Below are 24440 nucleotides of genomic sequence, written 5' to 3' on the forward strand. Positions count from 1 at the left end.
ACTGCTACAGAACATGAATCTTTGCTGATGATGTGACTGCTAATGGCAGCAGCAGGATGAATTCTGACATGTACAGAAATATCTGACCTGCTCAGATCCTGCATCAGGTGCCTCAGAGCTCAGTGAACGGTGCCTGACCTTGCAGCAAGACAATGACCTGTGTTAAACCAGCTTTTAGGGGGGTTTCAGGGACGCTATTAAGTACGCGTTTGACTGAAGATGGGAAAAGCTCCTGAAACAAGCAGGAATTGAAAGTAGCTACATTAGAAATCTGGCAGAGCATCCACAGAGATGGTACTGGGTGTCTGTTGATGGCTATCTGTAGCAGGGTACAGTTGTCAACTGTGAAGAGTTTGCGACCAAATACTAAAACGTTTTGCTTTATTATGCCCATTCATCCAATTTGTTATGGACTGTGTATTAAAAGAGCCGTTATTCTGATGTGGTTCACCTAATACATATGTAAATGTTTTTTTTTTTAAATGCAAACATTTACAAATATGCTGAAGCATAAATTAGGCCCTTTATTAAGTATGCCTCTGTTCCATGAAAGACTGTAGGTACGTTGGCTTGTGCCTAAGGCTTGAGAATATGAGCAGTTCAACAGGAGAGAATGGGTATACTTATTTGTCCTTGAAAGTGTTTCATTACTTTAACATGTGACAGCTGAGCATATTTTGAGTTCATATATTGTTTTTCATAAATTTATGCCAGTACTATCAAAATAATAGTTGGAACAACTTGTGTTGATAAATGTTTATATCCAGTGATTCAGTATCAAGCAAATGGCTTGATTGATCTAAGATATGAATGTTTCGTCAAATGTCATGTTTCCCAGCTTCTAAAGGCTTATGAAAGGACTGCATAGTTTCCTTCTGTACTGTAAGTTTCAGCCTCTTAGGTATTTCTTTGCCCCCTCCTCCACACACAACTTTTTCAACTATTTGAGAGCTCAGATGTACAGTACAGCCTGCTGAAAGTCCTCTATGCAGCATCTGAGTCGGGTTCTTCTGTCTGAGCTTTGCTTTGCCCTGTCAAAAACTTCATTTCTTCTTTTTGAGCTGTTCTGTAGTAGTTTTGTTTAAGCGCTATCAGATTTTGACAGATTGCCTTCTTCTGGAGTCAAGACATTCTTCTGAAGTATTCTCTGGTACACTGTGGAATTTGTTTGATGCAGTAATGACAAAATTGCCAAGGCTTGGAAGTACCATGGAAATTGAACTTGAATGTTTCTAGCAGTGTTTTACATTTAGCATGACTTTCTTTTTGTTGAAATCTTAGTTTGCAGCAAACATTGTACTATGCTTTGCGACAAAAACCCCAGTGCACTCTATGAATGCATCTTGAGCCAGACACTGGGAGCAAGACTCTAAGGACACACTGCTTCTAATTCAGCTCATCTGTCAAGAGCAAGCTGTTCCACAAGCCTTGTTCTACACCCAGGTGGTTTATCTAACAACATTTAGTCCTGCATTCGTGTTGTTCTTTGAGAACAGAACATCTTCATTTTGATGTCCCATACTAACTGTGTTTATGACTTTCTGACAGCTGACTCGTGTATCTTTATGCTGATTGTGACAGGAGATACCTGTAGATCAGGGATGCACATCTCTGGTCCTGAAGGGCTGGTGTACAACACAGACACGCCCACTAAAGCCAGCAATTAACGGATAAATGTAATCGGGTGTGATTGAGCAGGTAAGTCTCCAAACTGCGCCGGACACAGGCCCTCCAGGACCGGAGTTGTGCACCCCTGCTGTAGATCTTTTGATGTTAAAAAGGGAATTCTGCATAATTCAGTTGTTGAGATGTAAACAGTCATTCAGTGTGGATTGATGTGAATTTCTAGAAAGTCTTCCCAAATCTCTTTACAGTGGTGGTGATCAATACAGGCAACAGAGGTCAGTACACAAATTCACTATTTACTGTCCAAATTGACCAGTGACCTGTAAGGTAATGCGGATGATGGTAAAATAGTAAAAAATCTGAAAAGATGTTTCTTTGGGGACTATTTTGCTGTACAGTTTCTACATGTACCTCTCTACCATGAATATATTTTTAAAAATACATTTCTTTCTAAAACCTAACAAAACTATGGTAAAACAGTGTCTCCGGCATCAGGCGACATAATCATCAATTTATGTAATAACTTTTCCAGAGAGGTTTTATCCATTAAACCCCTTTAACACAAGGCTTCCTTCACAAAAAGTTCATTCCACCAATTTTTCAAAATCTGCTTAATTCAGATGCTGAGATGTGATCAGTGTCATTGAAGCAGTTGCATGTGAAATGGTTCATTCTAGAGAAGAGATTTTTTACAGTGATGCTGATAGGAACCAGGAGTAATGATGGCTACAGCACAAATGCAGCCAATTTATTTGCAAAACCACTAAGGAAGGTACACGTCTTTGTGATTTTGATCATAGTAAATGAGCTGTAAATCTGAAAAAAATCTATTTTGTAATTATGTGATGTTGCTTGTAGTAACATTAAGCACCTTGTGATGTCTGGTTCCTATCACCACCACTGGGAACTATTCTGACAGCTCCTCTAGAACAGAGTATTTCACATCAAACCACTCTGAATGACTTTACATCTTAACTACTTAATTATGGAAAAATTCTGAAAAACTCAGCAGAATTCCCCTTCAACCTGGAGGCTTCTCTGAGGTTTTTTCTTTATCTAGTTTTATATACAAATAGCTCTGAAACAAGAATCAAAACTTCCAGAGCTTGCAAATGTTAGAGACAAAAGTCTGAGTAAGTCAGTAAGGTAGGCAGGATGGCAGTACTTAATTAGTTCTTCTAACCTGTCTACCAATTAGGAGTAAATCACATGACATTTGTATTCATTACAGGATATTGGGTTATGAGTGTATGAGTGGCTACACTGTAGGTTATCTGTCAGATTGAGTATAATTAATGCTTGTAATTAAGCTTCTGCTGTGCTTGGTCTTCTCTTTCTGGGATGAAGGTGTCTAGGTCATGGTGTATATTCTGTCTGACCTAGAGTCTCTGAAGACTGATGCCTACAGGCCTGGGCCCAAACTCTGATCTCAGGTCGGTGGAAATAACTTTTATCTCTGTTTTGTCTTTCACCTCAGTGCACTTTATGAATGCATCTTCATCCTGGCACAGAGACCGGGACTCTGAGGACGAGCTGCTTCTAATTAAGTGCAATATTGTGAGCAGGGTCTTTACAAACATCAGTGCTTGCTGTTGCAGTTCAGCTCTATTAATTTCCTTGGATGAAAGAATTCCCTTGTTGAAACAGAATGGGAAGTTGATGAGTAATATCAAGAAGCTCTTTTCTCGCTTTCGGAGATGAATTGTTTGTAGATGGTAATGTGTTGCAATTTGTCATCGTATGTGGTTCGTTTGCTGCCTGTGAGCTGTGTAAAGGCCATTTTATGCAGTGTTTGGTTACCTTGGCCAGTGTTTTGCCTCATGGAAGGAAAGCTTTGCCCTCTGGATGATTGCTTTTTGACAACAGACTGAATGTCAATGACTGCCTTGTGTACAGTGTACGCTGATACGCATCTACTTTTCCGTTCCAGTTCCACCATCTCCCACTCTCCCACCTCCCCCCACTCGCCCACTCTGGCCTTATCAATATCTGATAGCCATCTGAAACGTTCCTGCTATCTTGACTGGAAATATGGAGGTAAAGTGAGACCGCTCTTCCCCTTTTTTTCCCCTCCCCCTTTTCATTGTGCTTTCTCCAACCCCCCAGTGAGCCATGTTTGTCGAGGCTTTGTCTGCACCACTGGCTGAAATAGCTGCTTCCCCTTGAACAATACACAGCTTAGCAAGGTCAGCCATGCACTTCACAGAAACCTGAGCCCCCATTTACGCCTCCGTGTGTGTGTGGGTGTGTGTGTGGGTGGGTGAGTATGGAGAGCACTGAGGCAGGAGGAAGCGGGTGGACTACAATGTGAATGGCCAGACAGATGGAACTGGTCTGAATGGAGGAGGGAGGCATTTTATGGAGCTGCAGCTTTGTGCTCAGTGGACTGAGTGTTTGAGGCACACAAACTGCTTTCCTCTAATCCTGCTCAGCCTAATTAACACATGTGCACCACTCCCTCTATTGCCAGTGAAGTTATCAAATACTTAAAAAAATGGTTTATTTTATTTGGTTGAGGCATACATTTGAAGAGCATGAAGTGTGATGGTGGACCACAAGGCTGTGAGTGGGAAAAGTGAGCTGAGTGAAGCAGTGCTTAAAACTGTACTATGTATGTTTTTTTCTTTGTTCTTGTAAAATTTAAACAATTAGCATGATTAAATCAGAAGAAAAAAAATTATGGTGTGCACGTGTTAATGTGAGTCACCCTGTAAAGCCTGAAATGATCGTTTAAAAGTCAGATGCATTGAGTTGGATTTGGCTGGAGTTTTTCAAACTGTCACATGTCTTTATATAGCACTGTGACATGCACAGACTCTGACTCAATGTTTAGTTCTCAAATGCAAAATCAACAGTATACTGATTAAGATACAATGACAGTAGTTGATGATTCACTCACATCCTGTGAAGATATGACCTACACCAAGTTTTGATAAAGTTCTCTTTGAAAACCAAGTCATCCATTCAGGTGAAACACAACCAACATTCTTATACATTGTGCATGCAGTAACACATTTCCACCAGAGAGGCCTCCAAATCCTCAAAACTTACGTTGTGTAGCTTTAAATTAATAGTTTGGCCAAAATATAAAATTGTAGACTTTTCTTTTTATCCCAACTATAATCAGTCAGCGTAGACATGTTTGGTGTCAATTTTATGTATGATTTATTTCTTTTTTTTTTTCTTATTATTTATTTTTCTATGTCTAATATCACTGTTAGAAACCACAGTAGGGAGTAGTAGGGAGGTAGCAATGCTCATATTTTCACATTTGTTGCTGTTCTCGGTTTTTAATATTTTACATGTTAAAATGTTTATACAAGCCTAAACATTAGAACCCCTAGAAATGACAAATGACCACAGATCTCAGTCAGTTGAGTGTGTGTACATAGCATAAGGCCCTCCCACCTCCACTTGCACTGTAATCTAATAGGATGCCTAGTTTTGATCATTTTCAGTATCAGTGGTTTCCACAAAAGACCCTCAGAGGAGTCTGAAGGATGTATCGACAATATGGTTTTAAGTATGTTGCTCATAAGAACACATTTTTTGTTGTTTACCCAATTTTCCTGTGTAATTTAGTCATGTCCATTGGGACCCGTAAAGTGGGACCTGCTAGCTAGACCTCCTGTTACACAGAGCTGCCAGGTTTACTACCACGTGATTCCTTGAGACTCATGAAGCCAACCACTACATCTTTTTTTCAGACTGCTGCTAACACAATGTCACTGGACAGTAGTGTTGCCATCTTAGTCCTGTAGAATTCCTAGACACTGATTTTTTTTTATTTTATTTTATTTTTTTTTATTTACTAAATTGACAGTTAGCTATGCTCACCATGCAGTCTAACATAGATAAATGCCAGCTATGCTGCAGAACCTCACCGTCTCCGTTATCACTTTGAAATGCTTCCTATTGCCTAAACATGTCACCAGCAGTACACCTATCCTAAAGAAGTGTCTGTACATTGTCCATAATCAGAACTAATCTAACTATAAACTAACCGAACTATAAATAGAAGCAGTTTAAACTTTGTAAAGAAAGTGACATATGAAAAAACTTCCTGGATATTTTTAGTCCAGGAATGGAATTATTTTTTTCTTGTTCAGGCAGCCAAAAAAACCTAACAATCAAATTAAATGCTGAATCAGTGGTTACCATACTGTACAGCTCAATGTGATGTACTAATCTTGGTTTTGTCTCTGGTTTTGACTCCGACTTGACTACAAGTCTTGGTCTTGACTCAAATCCAGGTCTTAGTTTTGACTCAGACTCGTCTCTATCAGTCTTGGCTACAATACTACCCCTGCGTCACCAACAGGGATAGAATTGTTGATCTTCCAGTAATAGGGTTTTGATTTTTATACTGTATAGAGTTTTTACACCTTTGCATATCATGAAGTGTGTTTGAGGTTACTTAACAATTTCATGCAGTTTGAGGTACATGATGATTACGCTCATTATTGGTCGATGCCCAACCACTGGCTACCTTCCATTACTTATTAGCTATAGTAGCTATATTATAAAACTAATAAAGGAAACACCAAACATGTCTTTGCCGATGGGGCTACATATGGAGTAAGGGGCATATTGTGATTTATGGGCAAATCATTTATTTAACTAGATGATGAAGTCAGCTTATTATATGATAAGGAGGGTGGGGGGAGGCATCACTGAAAAAGCCCCCCATAATCTGGACTGGAGCACTTCAGCCTGCATGAGTCCTGTAGCAGCTCTCCTCCAGATGTGGTTATCACCTCCTCCTGAGGAAAAACACACAGCAAACAGGCAGGCAAATCAGCCACAGCCCAGGTACAGGCAACCTTGCTCGATGTTTAGCAGCAAAAATCAATTCCCTTTGTCAGCAGCACAGATGGAAGGACAGTTGTGCTTGTCGTGTCTGTTAGTCATCCCCTTAGAGCTCTGCGATCATCACCCCTTGAGTGTTTCCCTGCCACTGTGAATGTGCAGTTCCGATAAACTGTCTGTTTGTCTGTGTGTGTGAGCCAAAACAGAGTTTCAGCTTGGAGAAAAAGTTTGATGCAGATGGTTTGCTGATCATAGCTAACCTTGTGGAAGTCAATGAGGTCAGCTAAAGTGGCGTGTCGGTTCTGGTCCACCCCGAGGAAGCTGTAGTAATCACCCGAGGCATCGATGAGGAAATGTTTGAAGCCAGAGGCCGTGCGGTAGGACAGGGTGTACCCCCAAATTCTCTCACTCACTCTTACCAGGAAACAACCTTCTGAGGCGTTCATTAGCAGAGACTCCGATTCCTGCCGTGAAATTATTCCTATAGGAGAATCGGAGAACAGTCAAAAAATTAATCGTTTCATGGACTTAATTTAATTCCACGCATTGCATTTCAGTCCAAGACTGCCTCAACATAAAATGCAATTGACCTGTCTGTGTAACTGTTGCAAGTTTGGAAGAGATTTACAGAACATTGGCAGCCGTCCCATTCAGCCTAATGAGAAATCTCAGCCATCTTTATTTAGAATCCCCATGTATCTCTGAATTTCCAGTTTAAAGTGTTACACTGGACTGGACTGAGTGGTAGTTAATCCAGACTAGGTTGTAAACAGCAGCACTGTTCATGTTTGCTTAATTACATGACAAAAATCTTCATTCAGTCTATCCTGACAGTGGCCGTCTTCCCCTTTTTTGCGGAAACTGCAAGTGATAAGATGAAAATGAGGAAAAAAAAAATATTTTTGCTGTACAGCTGCTTAATTTCATCAAACATAATGACATCATTTCCTACAAAAAAAACCTACTGTCACATGAGTTTTGGTTTATTGATAAAAGATGAATGTTACCGTTTGTGTACTTTTGACTTCTGTGACCTTCTCATAACCTACTAATAAAGAAATGTAATTATTTTTATTTTTTTTAATTTATGTATGTATGTTTTGGGCATGGCATCTACCTTAAGTACTCCCCCCAAACATGCACATTCTAAAAGTTTTCAAAATAAAAGCAGTAAAAAAAATGTTTTAAAACAAAGTATGTCTAATTTGAACCTAACTTGTTAGACAAACCCCAGATCCTCTGCTTATTGAATTCAGAACCATCAGTCAACTGTGTTTGCACACTGTGGAATTTCTGCATTTAACCCATCCGTGCAGTGAAACACCTACATACCTGCACATTAGTGAGCACACTTGCCCTGTCCACGGCACTCGGGGAGCAACTGGGGGTTAGGTGCCTTGCTCAAGGGCACTTCAGTCATGGACCGTCAGCCATGGAGATCGAACCAGCAGCATTCCAGTCACAGGGCTGGGTTCCCTAACCTCCAGCCCACGACTGCCCTCAAATAAAGCATGCCAGAAGAGGGATGCTTGTTGTCCAGCTACAAGCCAAAACCATTAACACCACAAAAAGTCTTTTATCTTTAAGTTTTTTGACCTTATCTTTTTCTCTCCTGTTTTTAGTTCTAGATGCGCAAGATCTTTTTTGGGACATGACTAACCAGTGGCTTTTTTCCCCTCAGATTGCATAATGGTACAATAATAACCCATAAGAAGCTGTTCCCATAGCCTACATCAACAAATATTTTGAAACATTTTTTGCAAAACATTTTTAGATGGAAACAGCTACTTTGAACTTTAACATGCATGCAAATATAAAAGCATTAAAAAATGCTCTTTATAATAATAAAGAAAAAAAATAGCGTAAGGTGATCTGAATAAGGCGGGGTGGATTGATACTGAAGTGTCATAACAATCCTCATGTTTCTTAATGAGAATCAGTTCTCACATGAAAATAGCAATATATGCTTTCAAAGCAATCTCACATGTTTTCTGCTAGCAGTAAACTCATTATCTGTCTTTTTTATGAAAGATTGTGTCTTATGCTGAAAAATGATTGTAGCAAATAAATATGTAGGATACTTGCCTCTTTCCTCCTCTGCATCTTAATAAGCACACATACACATGAATGTTCTGAAGTGGCAGATAATATATTCACTCCAGTAAACAGATGGTTTATTTGGTAAGTTATGCAATGCGGACTGTGCAGAAATCAGTATCTGTACTGGTATCACAATATTAGCCTTAGGGATGCACGATGATATGATAATCATATCAATGCTGACAGGTAATTGCTTAAAAAAACATATTGGCATTGGACAGATGGATAGATTTGACTGATATTACAAACCGGTATTTGATGACTGATATATTGTAATGTTTAAAAGCAGAATGATTGAACGACAGTGGGATACTGCACTAAATTGATTTTGCTGCAATCCTATAGATCCCTACTGTAATGCTAATCCATGTACATTGTCAAAATACTGGATGTCAGCATCATTTTCAGTTTATAAGTCAAGCAATCCACCCCCTCCTCTTTTTGAGTAAAAGATTGGCGACAGCAAGATCATGAAGGAGAGAATGAAAGAGCAAGACACATTTAGATTGGAGAGCCACCTACGGCAGATGAGAGAGAGTGCAGAACAGACAGGAGAGAGATACAGAGTGATAGCCAAAAATGGGTTGTACGTGCTAGAGAGCACAGATGTTTTGGCACGACACCAGTGTCACTCTCGTGTTGCCGTAGTGGAATAGCATCACTCAGACTCTCGTTAATCTTATCATCCCCCCAATCAGGAGCGACACATGGTGACCCCAATCAACCAAACCCAAGCTGTGAATTATTGAGCTCTCTCTCTCGCTCTCTCGCTCTCTCGCTCGCTCTCTCTCTCGCTCTCTCTCTCGCTCTCTCTCTCTCTCTCGTGCTGCAGAGTGCTTCCCTGCACTCCGCCGTCTGTTTCACCCTTTACTCTGACTCTTTGTCAATCTCTTTTCAGTTCAATCAATACTGCTCTCTCTTAGTGGAACCACTCAACTAGTTGTGTCCTCATACACTGCACTGTAATGCCTGATATCTAACCTCACCACCTACTGCTTAACCCTTAGCCTCCTGATTAATCTTAAATCTAGCACTACCATTATCGTTTTGCTGTACAGTCCATGTGAAAAGTTTCCAGAAAAACTGTCACAGGATCTGAAATCTTAATAAACACAGTGATTTGTAAATCTGCTGGCTCCAGAGCCACATGCAGCTCTTTTATTGCTCTGCTGTGGCTCAACAGCAGAATTTCATCTTTAAGTAAAGGTAAAATAATCCTTGTTTTAAAATAAATAAATAAATAAAGCTCTGATGATCGTTCTCGCACAGATTTAACAATAAATGGTGTTAAACACTGCAGTTAATGTAGCCTGTATCTGCTAATTCAACGACCTTTGACCCCGAAGGATGGCACAAAGACTGCTAATCACATAGCAACACAGACAGCAGTCTTGCATAGCTAGCTAAAGAAATGGCAAAGAGAAAGATTTAAGATAAACATTGATGATTTAGAGGTGAATGTCATATTTGCAGACATATTTGCAATTGTAAGCACTCCAGCTGGTTTCCTGATACTTTTAATCTGCAACAAGAAACTGTCAAACACTAAAAAGTCACGTAGCTGAAGTGAGCTTCTCATTCACATTTCCCCGTTCAACCTTAAATGGGGCTGCAGTTACATTCTGACACCACAGGCACCATTTAAGGTGGAACAGGGAAATAAGAACAAGAAGCCGAATGAGAAGGTGACTCCAGCCTCATGAAAAGTAGAATCTTAAGTTTGTGAAGAGCTTTCATGCCGGAGAAGCGAGAAAAGCAGCTATAGCTGAGCTTAAGCGCAAAGCAGAGCAAGAAAGTACGTGTTTTTGTTTATTTAATATTTTTTAGCCTATATTGGTACATTAGTATGTATAAAATTAACGTATAAGAAATAGTCATGCTTGAGTATAAAAGGAACATCCTGGAAATGCAGAGTATTTTATAAGCCAGGATGAGTCAAGGCTCACCGCTGAGTCAAGGCTTAGAAAAAATCCATTAGCAAATAACCTAACAGTTTAAGAATAATGTTCTGCAACAAAAGATTGTTAGGACCTCTGGCATTTCACCCTTTACAGCATGTAATAATAGTTAAGGGAATCCAGAGAAAACCCATGACTTACGTTACCTCAGAAGGCACTGCGTTAAAAATTGACATGAATATCTCCACATGGGCTCGCGATTACTTTAGCAAACTTCTGTCAACAAGCACTGCATCCATAAATACTATTTAGGACTGTATTGTGTGCACTGGAAGCCATATGTCAATAAAACCCAGAAATGTTGCCGACTTCTCTGGGCCCTGAAATGGACAACCTTTCAGATTGTTTTTGGAAATCATGTAAATTGTGTCAAATAAGGCCAAATAAGAAAAGGATCAGCCATATTGATCCCAGTGTAAAGTTATAAAGCCATGGCCTATCATGGAATGGGGGTGTATTAGTGCCTAAAGCATGGGTAACTTCCATATCCGTGAAAGCACCATTAATGCTCCATGCTTATTTCAACATGACAATGCCAAGAAAATTCTGAACATGTGACAACAGCATGGCTACATAATCAGAGAGAGCAGGTATTAGGCTGGCCTGCCTGCAGTTTAAACATGTATCCGGTTAAAAATGTCTGCTGCATTATGAAGAGCAACATACACCAGACAATTTTGATCTACCATGTTTGTTGGAGAGAATATGTTCCTTACCGTGGAACCAGGTAGCGATTGAGTTGCTGCTCCGCTCATAGCCTGCCCTTCTGGGCCTCTGCTCTTCCTTAAACCAGCGCAAGATAGAGTCGCGAGAGGTTGGCCTGGGTGGCCGAATCCACACTGGACTTGAAGAATAGAACAGAGTAGATGGGCCTATGGTTAATCAACCTGGCTAAGAAGGCAGTGTGACGGTGCTTTTGTTTGTGCGTACAGTACCACTGAGAAGTCTGGACACTTTTGAATGTATGTTGTAATAATCATTAATGTACCAGGGAACTATTGAAATATTGGAACTAGTGAAATATTAAAAATGTATGTATGAAATGAAGTTATATTGTGTTGTATTAAACATACAGCAATGTTTACATTAAAAAAAAAAAACTCAGCTTCAAAACTGCATATCAGACTAATATGAGAAGTTTCTGGGCATGTTCCAGTGAGTATGGAGATTGACAGCTCTCTGTTTGGCACTCCCGGTCTGCTAATCACTGAAACATTCTGTTTTAATACAACAGCACAAGCTGGACAAATGAGTGAAACAGGCTGTACATATGCTACTCTGCTGTGTTCATGGCTTCCTAAGAAAGTTATTCAGTTTTTATATGGTGATGTCTTGAAAAATGTTCTTATTCACTTTACTGCTGGATGTGCATCCTAGGAATGCGTGGCCACCTGAACAAATAAATGGATGGATGGATGATGGGCAGACAGATGAGCTAGCTTGTGGGCTTGTGTTATGTTTGCTACGTTTGTTAATGGTATTAAAGCTGTGTGGGAGGGATGAGATACATCATTCCCCACTTTCAGAATCCCTTTGGATCTCTGAAGATGTCTGTTATTAGTATTTTTCTTTCTATACATATGTGAGATTTACACACTACAGGAATTATTTATAAAAAAAAAAAAACAAGTTATGACCAGGACAGAGCACTTGTACCTACAAAAGAGGCAGTTATGTGGAATCTTGCCCATTTAATTGGTTTTCATTGATGTCTGATGCTCTAATCAGGGATGCCAGATTCACAGTTCAAACTGAGCAGTGGTGTGAGAAAAATAGAAACTTCTTTCAACCTCTGATTTACAACTCTTAGGCAAACTGTGGTCTTTTCAGGACCTGGCAACTCTGCCACTGTAGAACAAAATAAAATAAAAAAAATATTTATAATACATATAGAAAAACATATTTATAATAAAGATCTGTGGACTTAAGCGTGTTAACCATTGAGCAGTACTGGAAGTTAATAGAATGGTAGCTTGGAGCTTATAGTCCTCAGGGTTGTCTTCATTTTTAGTTAATAAAGGAGAAAAGTCACCAGAATGAGAACTGCTGCAGTGTTGCTACCATTACAGTGATGTGTTGATAAATATTGTTGGTAAATGCTGAACTAACAGGTTAAGAGTACTGACAACTTTTTTCTTACAGTTTTCCTGAGAATGTAAGATGACTACAATAGATAGCTGAGAATGTGACTGCCCCATTGCTAAGTGATAGCAGCAGAGCTAATGAGAGTTGATTCAAAATCTGAGGTTGAAACATTTTTTACTTTTGCATGTAATACATAACACAATTGTAACTGTAAATGTGCTGTCTCATAGCTTTGATATCAGTGTTATTCTAAGTGTGAGAAACAGAAAAATTATGGAAAATCTACAGTCCTAAAGGTTTCTAAAGACTCCTGGATTGGACATGTAATTCTAGGAGGAAAAATTCATATATTCTTCATAAAAATTCTTCACACATAAATATCTCATTTATGAAAAGCCTATCCTTTGAAAGTTTGAAAAGAACCCTTTTTAGGACCATTATTTTTAAGAGTGTATTTGTGTCCAGACGTTTGTGCTATGTATGCCAGTGGTCACCGACCCTCTTCCTGCAAATGTTCCTGCACAGTTTAGTTCAAACCTGGGTCTAACATGCTGCAGGTGTGTCAGATTGTTGTTCGAACTAGACCTTTGTAGGAAGCCAGATCTCCAGGATCAGTGTTGTATGTGTTTCTATTATGTGTACATGACTTCAGGTCAGTCATAGTGAAGGTTTGTGATAATGGTCAGGGTGATGATGTAGTGAGGTTTGTAGATGTACCCCTCTGTTATGGACTGAGTCACAGGGCTGATGTATCTGCGGTTCTGTCTGCGGCGGTAATGAACTGGCGCTGCCACATTTCCGACAGCAACCGGTGAGTGGCTGGCCTCGGCTGGAGTGGCAGACTGCTCAATGACGCCACTGTGGCGCCGGTTCTGACCCGAGCCGTTCAGATGTGTCTTCTGGAAGAGTCCGCTGAGACCAGCCACTAGGCCCTTCTCGATGGCCCTGAGGGACTGGCGTTTGTACTCATCTCTGGCACGCCGAGCCTTGCACTTCATCTCCTCATCAGCCGCTTTGGAGCGCCGCACTGTGAAGCACACAGAGAGATTTGAATAGAAATCAGCCACTTTAATGGGACTGGCCCATCTGGCGGATCTTTGTTCCTCTTGCTCTGTTCCCTCACATTGTTCCTGCCATTCTTTGTCATCCCTTTCACTCCTCTTTTCCTCCTGCTTCAGAGAGATGTACAGCTCCTTTGCTCTTCTCTCCTCTGTTTGCCGGATTTCCTCCTCACCTCTCTGTCTCTCTTCTTCTTCACATTTCTGGAAAAACAAAGATGGAGAACCCATTTGATCGCCTTCCGCTTTTCTCCCCAGCCATCACCCAGACAGAGTGGATTAGCTATCCAGAGCTGGACAAGAAATCCCTCTATTGCTGTTCTCATTTTCAATTTCATTAGGGCCAGGATCGTAATGATTAATTTGCTAGACTGTGTCATTAGCCCTGACATCATGCTTTTAACCCTAACCATCAAATACCAGACCTACACATGCTAGTCTTGTCTTTCCATGATCACTATCTACATTCTCCAAGGTTGCCAGCTCTTCAATAATTCACCTTCATGAACACAAAACACATAGCAATTAGGGCTAATTAAACTCAATTACCATTGTGAGTTGGTAATTAAAGGCTTGAGCGAAGGAGAAATTGAAGGATTCTGACACAGCTTGATCTTAGTGGCAGTGTCCCTGTCGAACTGAACTAATAGGATTGGAGAGGGGAGTCATGCTCCAATTGAGTTTATTTGGTCACTGACGTGTAATCTTTTCAAAAGGCGCAGAGTGTATTTGATTTGACATTATCGCAGACCCACCTTCAGCTCCTCTCGAATGCGATCCTCCTCTTCCTCCTCTTGCTTGGCTGCCTTTCTGTCATCTGTCTCCTCCCTCCATTTCTCTGCCACAAAGCGTGCCTTCTCCTTCGCCATGGCATCACGAAACTTCTTTTCAATCTCTGCTTCCTTCACACGCCTCAAAAAATAAAAGCCGGAGACGAGTGACACACATGCTACTGTTCTACATCAATATCTTCTTCTTCATCAGATCACTTCCACTCTGTTCCCCTCTTTTTTTCTTTTCTCTTTCTCTCTTTCTCTTTTGTTTTTCTTTTTCTTTCTCTCACTTTCTCATTTAACTCCTCTCCTTTTCATTTCCCTTCTCTTTGTCAACATCCTCTGTCATCTCACCATCTTTCTCTCGTATCTTGCTTTTTTTTTTTTTTTTTTACAGTTTTTGTCTCATTCGCTCTCTCCCCTTTCTTTCTCTTATCTCTTTCTTTTTCTTTGTCTCTACCCTTCTCTTTCTCTCATTTTATCTCTTTCCCTCCCCTCTCTGTCGTCTTTCTCTCCCATTTCTCTTCTCTTCTCCTCCACACTCTCACTCTTCTCACTTCATCTCTCTCTTCATCTCTTTCCTCTCATCTCACATTTTTTCTTTCTCTATCTTTCTTCACTTTTCTCTTCCCTCTCTCTTTTCTCTCTCGCTCCCTCTCATTCTCTCTCTGTTTCCTATCTCTCACACATACATTCTTTTTTCTCCTTTTCTTCACTTTCTCTCTTTTTATCTCTTGCTTTACCCTTCTTCGTTTCTCTCCATTGCTCCCCCATCGTTCCACCTCAGTTTCTCATCTTCATCATTTCATTTTCAGTTTCTCTCTCTCTCTCTCTCTCTCTCTCTCTCTCTCTCTCTCTCTCTCTCTCTCTCTCTCTCTCTCTCTCTCTCGCGCTCTCTCTCTCGCTCGCTCGCTCTCTCGCTCTCTCGCTCTCTCACACCCTGTCTCTATTTCTACCTCGCTTCTTCTTTCGCCTCACTTTTTTTTTAGATGACTCACATCTGTGAGTCTTCACACCTTCTCACATCCTCCTAATTCTTAATAAGCAGTTTTCATCGCTCTCACTCCTTCTTTCTTTTTCACCACTGTTGCCAGTTTCATCATCCTAATCACCCTTTCTCACTCCCTGCTCAATCCTCATTCTTTATTCCTATGTCTTGCTCTCTCTTTCTCTGTCTCTCATCATTCCTCCCACCCTGCGGGCCCTGTAGTGCTTTAACTAGGATCTAGTGGACTCGGTACAAAAAAAAAAAGACAAAAATAAATAAGTAAAGCCCCCACATCCAAAAATGTCCTTTAGTTCATAAAAGGGACAAAAGAGTTTGCTTTTTTTATTAGCTCATGCTAATTTCAGGTCATTCTTGCCTAAACACTCATTGGTGAAGCATTCAGAGGTAAATTCCCCTTGAACTCATTAAAATTTGCTCAACAGTAGTCAGGATACATACATGAAATTGGATCTTTCTGCCACTATGCCTAAAGGAAGCATGAGGCTGGCCTTATTATTGGATAGTTGATAGATGTGCATGCAAGCACATTCAGAATAGGCTTCAGATCACTAAAAGCTTATTATTGACAATAAAACTAAAGCTTGAAATAAATTCTTAGATGTTTTCCAGTTCAGAATGGTAGCTTGTGAGAGAGATTTTTAGATTTTCTGCAGTGTTAGATCTCTTTATATCACGATAAATGCGACAACTGCCTTGAGGAATTACATTATTAATGGATAAGAGTGCATTGCAGTGTTTTAAGTCAATGCATTGTAGCACTCAATATGCAAAAAGTCTACAATTGCATAAATGACTAACAGACTCACCTATTGCACATTCTCTATTGAGAGATACTGTGTCTAGCCTGTGTGAGACCATTTGTGAAAATGCTTTCCACTATTCTCGCTTTCTATGAGTATGGAGAATAGCAAATAGCAGAAACGAATGTTTCTGAATGTCTCAGGTGAAATCTTATTTTCTTTTTAGGTGGATGGGTGTGCAGTAAATTGCCTTGAAATGCATTGTCATAGTTTCTCTGGTAGAATCTATTACCTGTTTTTTCTCAATAGGGAAGTCTGTCATTGTATCAGTCAGTCTTAAATAATGACTGTCCTGCCTATTAGCCATTCCTCAGCAGATAAAACTGTCTACAGTCTACTTTATCCATGCGTACAGCTAGCAAGTGATTGCAACTTTTATTCATATGGGTTCTGAAGGTAGATGATTGAGAGTATTTCTTATTTCTGTCTCTGTTTTACATATTTATTCTGTTAACTTCTGTGTTTTTCTGTTAGTTCTGTGTTAAATAAACACATAAAACTAAGGCCCAATTAAACTTCACTGTCACTTTCTTAGCAAAGTGGAAGTGTCCTTTTGCATTTGCATTCATTTTTCACAGACTTTTTTCAAATGTTTTCATGAGATTTCATGAGATTTAAATGTTAAATGTGTTTTAGCAATTGAGAAAACCTGTAAAAGGCATAAATAGCTCTTTCATGCACTTAGGAGTCATATCTCTTTATAAGTCACATGAGAATTATGTATAAATCAATACAAAGGGTGTAATAAAGATAAGGGGGGCTACCCCCCCCCCCCATGCTACAGGCCCCAATGAGACTGCCATGTCTGGACTACCAATGGAATTTTTCTGGGCTTTCTCACCGGAGCTCCTGTGCTTCTCTCTGGGCCTGCTTCCTGGCTCTCTCTTCCATCAGCTCCTCTGCGATCTCTTCATAGGGCTTGTCTCCGGGGGCCTCCCCCATCACCCACACCCACACCTCACCATCTGAGCCCAGGAGCCAACGGAGTCCTCGCCGGCCGCCTGACCACACACACACCACACACATGCACAGTGAGGAGAACTGGTGCCAAAAGTGGCTTCCCTCCATGAATGAAACTCAGATAGCATAAAGGAAAAAAGCAAAGGAATGATAGCACGCTGTTACAGAAGATTATTCACCCACCCCTGTGAGCTACAGCAACAACTACCAGAGAAAACACAAGCAATAGAAGAGCATGAGGCATCTCATCAAGACGCCGTCACACAGAGCAGATAAAAAGATGACCTGCTGATGGTGTTTGATGATTCTGACATTTGTTGTCAAAAAAAGAAACAAATTCCAATTTTAAAGTACTCTTGCTGTAAACAGAGACATATCTATTACTCTGGCTTGTCATCATTGCTTGTAACATGAAAGATTCTCATCTGGAACAGTTCTGTCATGAATTGTAAATACAGTACTGTGCAAAAGTTAGAGACCACCTTTCATTTATCTCATTTCCAGTCAAATCTACATAATCCCACTTATGTAGAAGTTGTTCACTGTTCAGGGAAAGGAGCAAAGTAGAAAACATTTATTTAACGAACAACTTCTCTTAAGCCTCAACTACTAAATAAAATGTTTCATTATGTAGTGTGTCTACCCTTCACCTGTACTACAGGCCTTTCTATCCAGGAGAGTTGCTTTTTTCAAAGAAACTTGCAGGAATAATTTTTCACACCTCCATTGTTCTGAGAACACCAGCTGCTTCTTGATTTGTAAATTTTATTCTTTTTTGTCTACTTTCTTTTCTCAGTAACAGCTTCTTGGCAGCTCCATATTCCTTCAGACTCATAGTGTTGAGTTGTCTTCTCACAGTGGAAGTATGGACAGAAATGCCTGTGGATTTTTTCAGGTCTGAAGCCAGAGAGGAGCTTGATTTTCTCCTCTCTGTCAAAGATGAACACTGTAAGTGCTGTTTCTCAGGTGGGAAAAGCTTTGGTGCTTTGCATGGTCTTGCGCAGTTGTTGGGAGTTCCATTTTCTCTGTATGTTATAAAGCTTTTTTGAGCTCCAGTTTTGCAATCTCCTGTTTTTCCACTTATTTTTTGACTTTCCCTTCTTTAAGGAAGTGAATTATCTTATGTAATTATGTTATTTAACTGGCAATTTAAGGGGATGCTCTCTGACTTGCATACAGCACCGTGCTCTAGTTAGAATGTTAACCCCTTAAAGCACAAGGGCCAATCTTCCTTTCACACATAATAGTAGTTAGAATAGAATTAAACTAAACTAAATAATAAGCCTGTAGTTTAAAAGAGTGAGATATTATAAGCCCAGTTTTGGAATTGGATTGTTCATGCCATATTATGAATGCTGTGCTGTCAACTCCACACATATACACATAAAAGAAGTGATGTGTTGAATTTGCATATCTCACATTTCACATATGAATAAAGTATTCCTTGACACTGTTAGTACCAAAAGTAAACTGAAAGACTGGATCACATATGTTCAGTGCATCACTATTTTCTGTCCATCGTTTGCTTCTCTTTACACTGCATGAGCATGATGATTGGACTGATACAAATGGTTTAAAATTACTTGGAATAAACTTCCTGTTGCTTTAACTTACATAAAATGTTAATGCTTTTCTTCTCCTGTAAAGTTACTTTTTCAGAGAAATTAGGTTTTCTTCTGTATCTGTGATGATTCACAGGAGAAGATTTCTAAAACTGCTACATCATTTTTCCATTTTACAACCAGGGCTGTGAAGGAGAGTATTAATCAGGCTGACCAGTCAGTGGACTCACTCTTCTTGTGGCCAGCAGGGCTGGGGTCTCTGCTTTCCCTCTCATTCCAGCGACGCACCTGCTCTTCACGGATCTTGTAGAACAGAATCTGCTTCTGCTCCTCGTTCAGCTCCTCCAGCAGATCAGGCTCGATGTACATATCTTGGAGAATCTGCTGCATCATCTTGAAGGCTGGCTGACAGTTATCACAGTAGGTAGTCTTTGTCCTAGTGCTTCTAAACTCAGGTGGCTGCTGCTTCGATTTTGACTGCTTTTCGTTCTCCCCTGTAGATTCCTGTCCTCTGGGTGGTCTTCAGAAGACAAGGACAGCCCAGAGTGGCCTCTGTTCAATACAGAGTAGATATTTGTCTGTTAAATGCCACATACTTACTACTAGTTTTGCTCCCCTTACTTTTGGATATCTGTCTGTCTCTGTGTCTCTCTTTCTCTCTCTCTCTCTCTCTCTCTCTCTCTCTCTCTCTCTCTCTCTCTCTCTCTCTCTCTCTCTCTCTCTCTCTGTTTTGTTTCTTCTCAAGTGTGCGCTTGTGCTCGCTTTGTCTTACTTATACTGTCTTTCCAGAATTCTCCTTACTCCTCTAATCCTTTTGTCTGGTGTCTCTCACTTTCTGCGGTGGCGGAGACGTTTCATTGTTTAGCATCTCTACGGGCTTTAATTTCACTCCTCCTCCAGCTATGCTCTCTCTCTCTCGCTCTCTCGCTCTCTTGCTCTCTCTCTTTCTGTCTCCTGCAGTGACCCTCCAGACAGGTGTGTCTGACACCAGTGCCTGTGCGTGACAGGCCTAAATAAAATTCTTTCCTGAAATGTGTTGGTGTGCCTGCATGTGTTTGTTGTCACAGGGTGAAAAGATTTCTGTCTGAATGTGAAAATGTGGCCATTTTGGGTGCACAGCAATAGAAAAGCTTATACTTTCAAACAGTCACACTCTCAATGAAATTTGATAGAAAAAAAAGAAAAAAAATATATATATATACACTGACACTGCATGCTGTACTTGTTTCATGAATTGTGTTCTGTTCATTTATGCTTTTGAGTTAATGTAATAATGCTGATGAGTAAACACAGTAATTTTCATGTTGGGAAAGAGAATTCATAGAGAACTAAGGAAGACTAATTTAATGGACTAATTTCATCTTAAACAGCTTACTAAATACTATTAAATATTGAATACAGGTAATGTTTTATTCTCCTTTGCTGTAAAAATAGCAGATTATTACAGGTCATTAATAAGCAGTTAGGCTCTCTGCTGGGGGTTTCTCAAAGTGCATATTTTCTGCTGCTGAAGTGTCCTGATGGTTAGTTGTAAAATGATGAAAATATAATACTTCATGGTTTCCCACAGGCATATAAAGCTTAATTACAAAGCCCCTTTGTATTAACAATGGAAAATGCCAAATTCATTAAACATGTTATACATGGTTTTGGAGCCGTCTGCTCACGTCTAGCAGTCTGAGGTATCTCCGGCAGGGGGCACCAAGTTCCACTTTCAGCCGTTTTTGTCTGTAAGTTAAATAATATACATAATAATGACCTCTGCTATGCTGCTCTGTATTGTACTTTTGAAACATCTTATAACTTCAGCATGAATGGGTTGGTGTAAACTGCTGCAAGCATAGAATAAGTAGATAATATGTAAAAAGCTAGTTTTTGTGATGTCACAAACATAATGAATTCAAAATGAACTGCTTTTGCTACGTAGTTTGCATATATTTCAGGGTCAGGAAGTGAACAGTACATTTTGACACTTCAAACTTACATACTACATCAAACTTCAAGAAAGACAAGAACATTTTTCCACCATTTGGTATCTTTACTGTAGCATTGACAGTGTATATATATATATATATATATACACATATATGTGTGTGTGCATATGTGTTACTGTGTGTTACCTGACCTGCCCCTGTCTCTTCCCCTTTCCATAGTGGAACTTTATCTGTGCTACTCATGTTGCTGTAGTGCTGTAGCAGATGGTGTTAACTGCTCTCCCCCCTTCTCCTGCCCCTTTCCTCTGTTCTCCAGGTAGCCCTTCAGCCTTGAGGGCTCCACTCCCTCATGTCTCATTACAGCTTAATGCTCCATACACCCCTAATCGTGCCTAACTGCTTTCTAATTGTTGTCTTTATTGTTCTGTATTAATTGGTATGTAATTACAGTATTAAACATGCTTAACCCAAACATGCTTATTCTTGTGGCGTGACATCATTTACTCCTTTCTTGTTTGTATTCCTGCGGATGGCTATGCTGTGTGCTGTTATCTCCTCCTCGCTGCGGTATCCTTCTTGCTATGCATGGTGACCTCATGACCTGGTAATTACTCCTGTCTCTCCTGGCCACTCTTCCAGTCACACTTTTTCATTCTTGTCAGGGGGGGAATAGACAGAGAGAGAAACAAATAGAGAGAGCAAAACGAGGACAGGAAGCAAATGTGAGCAGAGACGGCAAAAGTAAAATACTTTTTACTTTTTCAAACTTGTAGTTCAAACAGCCAAGATGTAAATTTAATGCGCTGACCGTTTTAACATCAACATTTTTACATGTGCTGACACCGGTGTCAAAGAGGCTTATTTTTTTTGTTTGTTACTTTGCATAATTCATAAAGCTACCTCCAAAATAAACACTAATTACCCCATTGATGTAATAATCATGTCTAACAGTGAGACTCATTATCAAATGTAATTAATCAAAAACAAAAGCCTGTCAAGCCTTTTCGAAGGCTACAGTGTTTACAATAACAGTGCTAATTCATGGTGGGCGAATTTGAACAGAGATCAAGACTAATTATCTCATTTGGCCCCACCACTGAGCAGCACAGCCCACATTGGGTGATTTGCTTTTATTTCGACACGTCCTAACTCTCTGATCACAGTCATACATCTGTGACCTAAAAATGTGCTTCTGTTAGAACCAAAAAAGGAATTACTTTCTACAATTCAGTTACCTGTTATGCATCATAGTAGATAATGAAAGACCAATGAATGATTCCTTTTAATATCAGTCATTCAGAGCTGATGCTATGAGAGTAACCCTTCAACATAACAGCCACTGAAGTCTATCAAGAACAATGCAAAGTAATAAGCCTGACACTTGGCCCCCTCAGGCTTTTCCGTTGAAGCTACTTAATAGTATTCACTGAAGCTCTTCTTCTCTGTCTTCAGGCCATGTTAACTACATGCACCGCTGTGCTCCAAAAACCTGTAGATTCCCCATTATCACTGCTTTACTCTATGGTAGCTTTTCCCACTTTCAGTTAATGACATTGCTGTTACAATACATTACTCCTTGCATTTCCAAGAACAGTACATTCTCTCTTTCTCTGTTTTCTCTCTTAAAATAACAGCAGTTGAATTAGCTTCAGTTGTAGAAGTTTGCTGTCTCCAGTTCATAATTACTTGCTTCAGTGTGCATTCACTTTGCCCTCAACTTTTAGAGCTGGTCCTTTACTTCTGCCCATAAACATGAAAAGACAGCTCTACAATGAAGACTATTTCTGCTACCGCCCCTATGGAATTTCTAACAGTATGTAGGGCTAAGCAAATAACGATTCAGTTAAAATTTTTTTGCCATTCTAGATTAAATGGAAATATTTGACACATGTAAAATACATTTTATTCAACACTTGTAACAGACATTAACATATATAATTATATGTTATTATTTCATATGTAGCGTTTTGGAGATACTGCTGTTTTTCATTTCTAACAATTGAATGAAACCTGGTTGCAGTAAATCTCACATTCACAGTGACATATCTAGGACTTCTCGAAGGACTAGAGTAGCATTTATTCTCTCAAAACTGGAACACCTATTGAAAATCAGATAAGTGATTGATTGATTCCACTGTTACTTTGTAATTAAGTTGGTAGTTAATCTGACATGTTTGGCCTCTAGTACAGTACAGCTCCTGAAAGCCTAACCAATTGGAGAAATTGCTTGACTTGTATTATCTAATTGGGCAGTTTTCTTTTGGGCATTTCAAGAATTTAACTTGACAGTGGAAGAAGAGCACTACTAATTTTAATTTTAATACAGCAGACATGATGATCACACTCACACACACATTTTTCAAGTTGCTTATCTTCTTATCTTCTTACCTTCTGGGTCATAGGGGGAACTGGAGTCAATTTAGCATGTCCAGTTGGCCTGACTGCATGTCTATGGACTGCAGGAATAAACCAGAGCACCTGGAGGTATATACATATACTCCACACACACACACACACACACACACACACACACACACACACACACACACACACACACACACACACACACACACACACACACACACACACACACACACACAATTTATGTATAAACTAGAATCATTAGGCCTAGAAGGCCCTGAGGGTTCCCCACTGCTTATTGGTGAAAACTATTTTTATTGTTCTAAAAGAATGTAATAGAAAGGCACCATCCTCAGGCTCAGCCTCTCTTCTATCCAAAGAGTCCCACGAGTGGCAATACTGAACCATATTTCTAAGTCCAAAGAAGATGATGATGAATAACTTTTAGACTCTGCTCAGACACCATTGTGATTGCCCATTTCACAGTCAGGCTCTAAGCACTCCACCGTCAAGATCTCGACCCAAACTGCATGACCCAGATTCAGAACACAAGAAGCCAACATTTACTGAAAAGTGGTCCATGCAGACGAGACTGGCACTCACGCTCTGAAAAATGTGGGCAATATTCCGAGACAGTGCTCGTCCTCTTTAGGGTTAGAATTGGATTTTCTACTGATGCCTGCACACCTCTCTCAAACATGAATAAGAAGCATTTCAGAAGAACGACCAGGGCTTCAAAGTGGAATGCATGCTGCTTATGCTTCATTTTCGGAAGCTTTTTGAATTTAAATCAATGGAAATGGCAATAGTTCCTTTAAGTCTTTAACACAAGAGGCCTCTTCTTTGCTTGGTGAATTCAAAGGAAGTTCACTCAGTGAAAAGTCAGAACTGACTGGGTTAGCAGATCACCATGGAGACAACCTTCATTTCGCTCTGCAGCAATGATGTTGGACCAGATACTTCATTGAAAAGTGATCACCAAGAATGTCTCATCTTTCTTCTGGAAAGTGAAAATATGCAAGCTTCAGGCCTGGGTCTCAGGAGTGGATCAACTTTTCAGATGCTTCACATCTTGATCAAGACAGACAGTAAATCCATTCTGGAGTGTCTGAATTTACTTATCCATTGCTCTGCCCACAGCTGTGTTCTTTTGTAGCAACTGTTATGGGGTTGGACAAGCTTTGCTGGCAAAAATCCCATTCAATTTGATGAGAAATTGGAATGCGTAAGTCTAGATATCAGAATATGGATTAATTTTTTGGTATCTACATCATCTAACTTGCTTCTAACAAAAGACTAAAAGCTGACCCTAGAACAATAGCATTACCAAAAGGTCATAAGAAACATCTGAACTGGCTAAGACAGATCAGGTGCATTTTTGTGTGTGTTTGTCACAAAATTAAGC

The 24440-nt window shown here is 39.9% G+C and overlaps 1 protein-coding gene across 3 annotated transcripts; it reads right to left on the reverse strand.

Annotated features, from left to right (window-relative positions):
* Positions 1-4112: 4112 nt before the first annotated feature.
* Positions 4113-19580, reverse strand: LOC108426423 (SH2 domain-containing protein 4B). 3 transcript variants are annotated; one of them, XM_037544050.1, is made up of 9 exons: positions 19513-19580; positions 18971-19292; positions 17060-17219; positions 14392-14548; positions 13702-13840; positions 13296-13605; positions 11210-11337; positions 6696-6916; positions 4113-6389 (listed from the first exon to the last, which is right to left on the reverse strand). In XM_037544050.1, the coding sequence occupies exons 2-9, from the start codon at positions 19131-19133 to the stop codon at positions 6297-6299; spliced, it is 1371 nt and encodes a 456-aa protein (XP_037399947.1). In that variant the 5' UTR covers positions 19134-19292; positions 19513-19580; the 3' UTR covers positions 4113-6296. The 3 variants fall into 3 exon arrangements, with proteins under 3 accessions (XP_037399947.1, XP_037399946.1, XP_037399948.1); XM_037544049.1 differs by lacking the exon at positions 19513-19580 and having other exon boundaries at positions 18971-19372; XM_037544051.1 differs by lacking the exons at positions 4113-6389; positions 6696-6916; positions 19513-19580 and adding an exon at positions 7769-7975 and having other exon boundaries at positions 18971-19372.
* Between the last annotated feature and the right edge of the window lie 4860 nt (positions 19581-24440).

This window comes from Pygocentrus nattereri, chromosome 13, assembly GCF_015220715.1.
Source record: "Pygocentrus nattereri isolate fPygNat1 chromosome 13, fPygNat1.pri, whole genome shotgun sequence".
NCBI classification, from domain to species: Eukaryota; Metazoa; Chordata; class Actinopteri; order Characiformes; family Serrasalmidae; genus Pygocentrus; species Pygocentrus nattereri.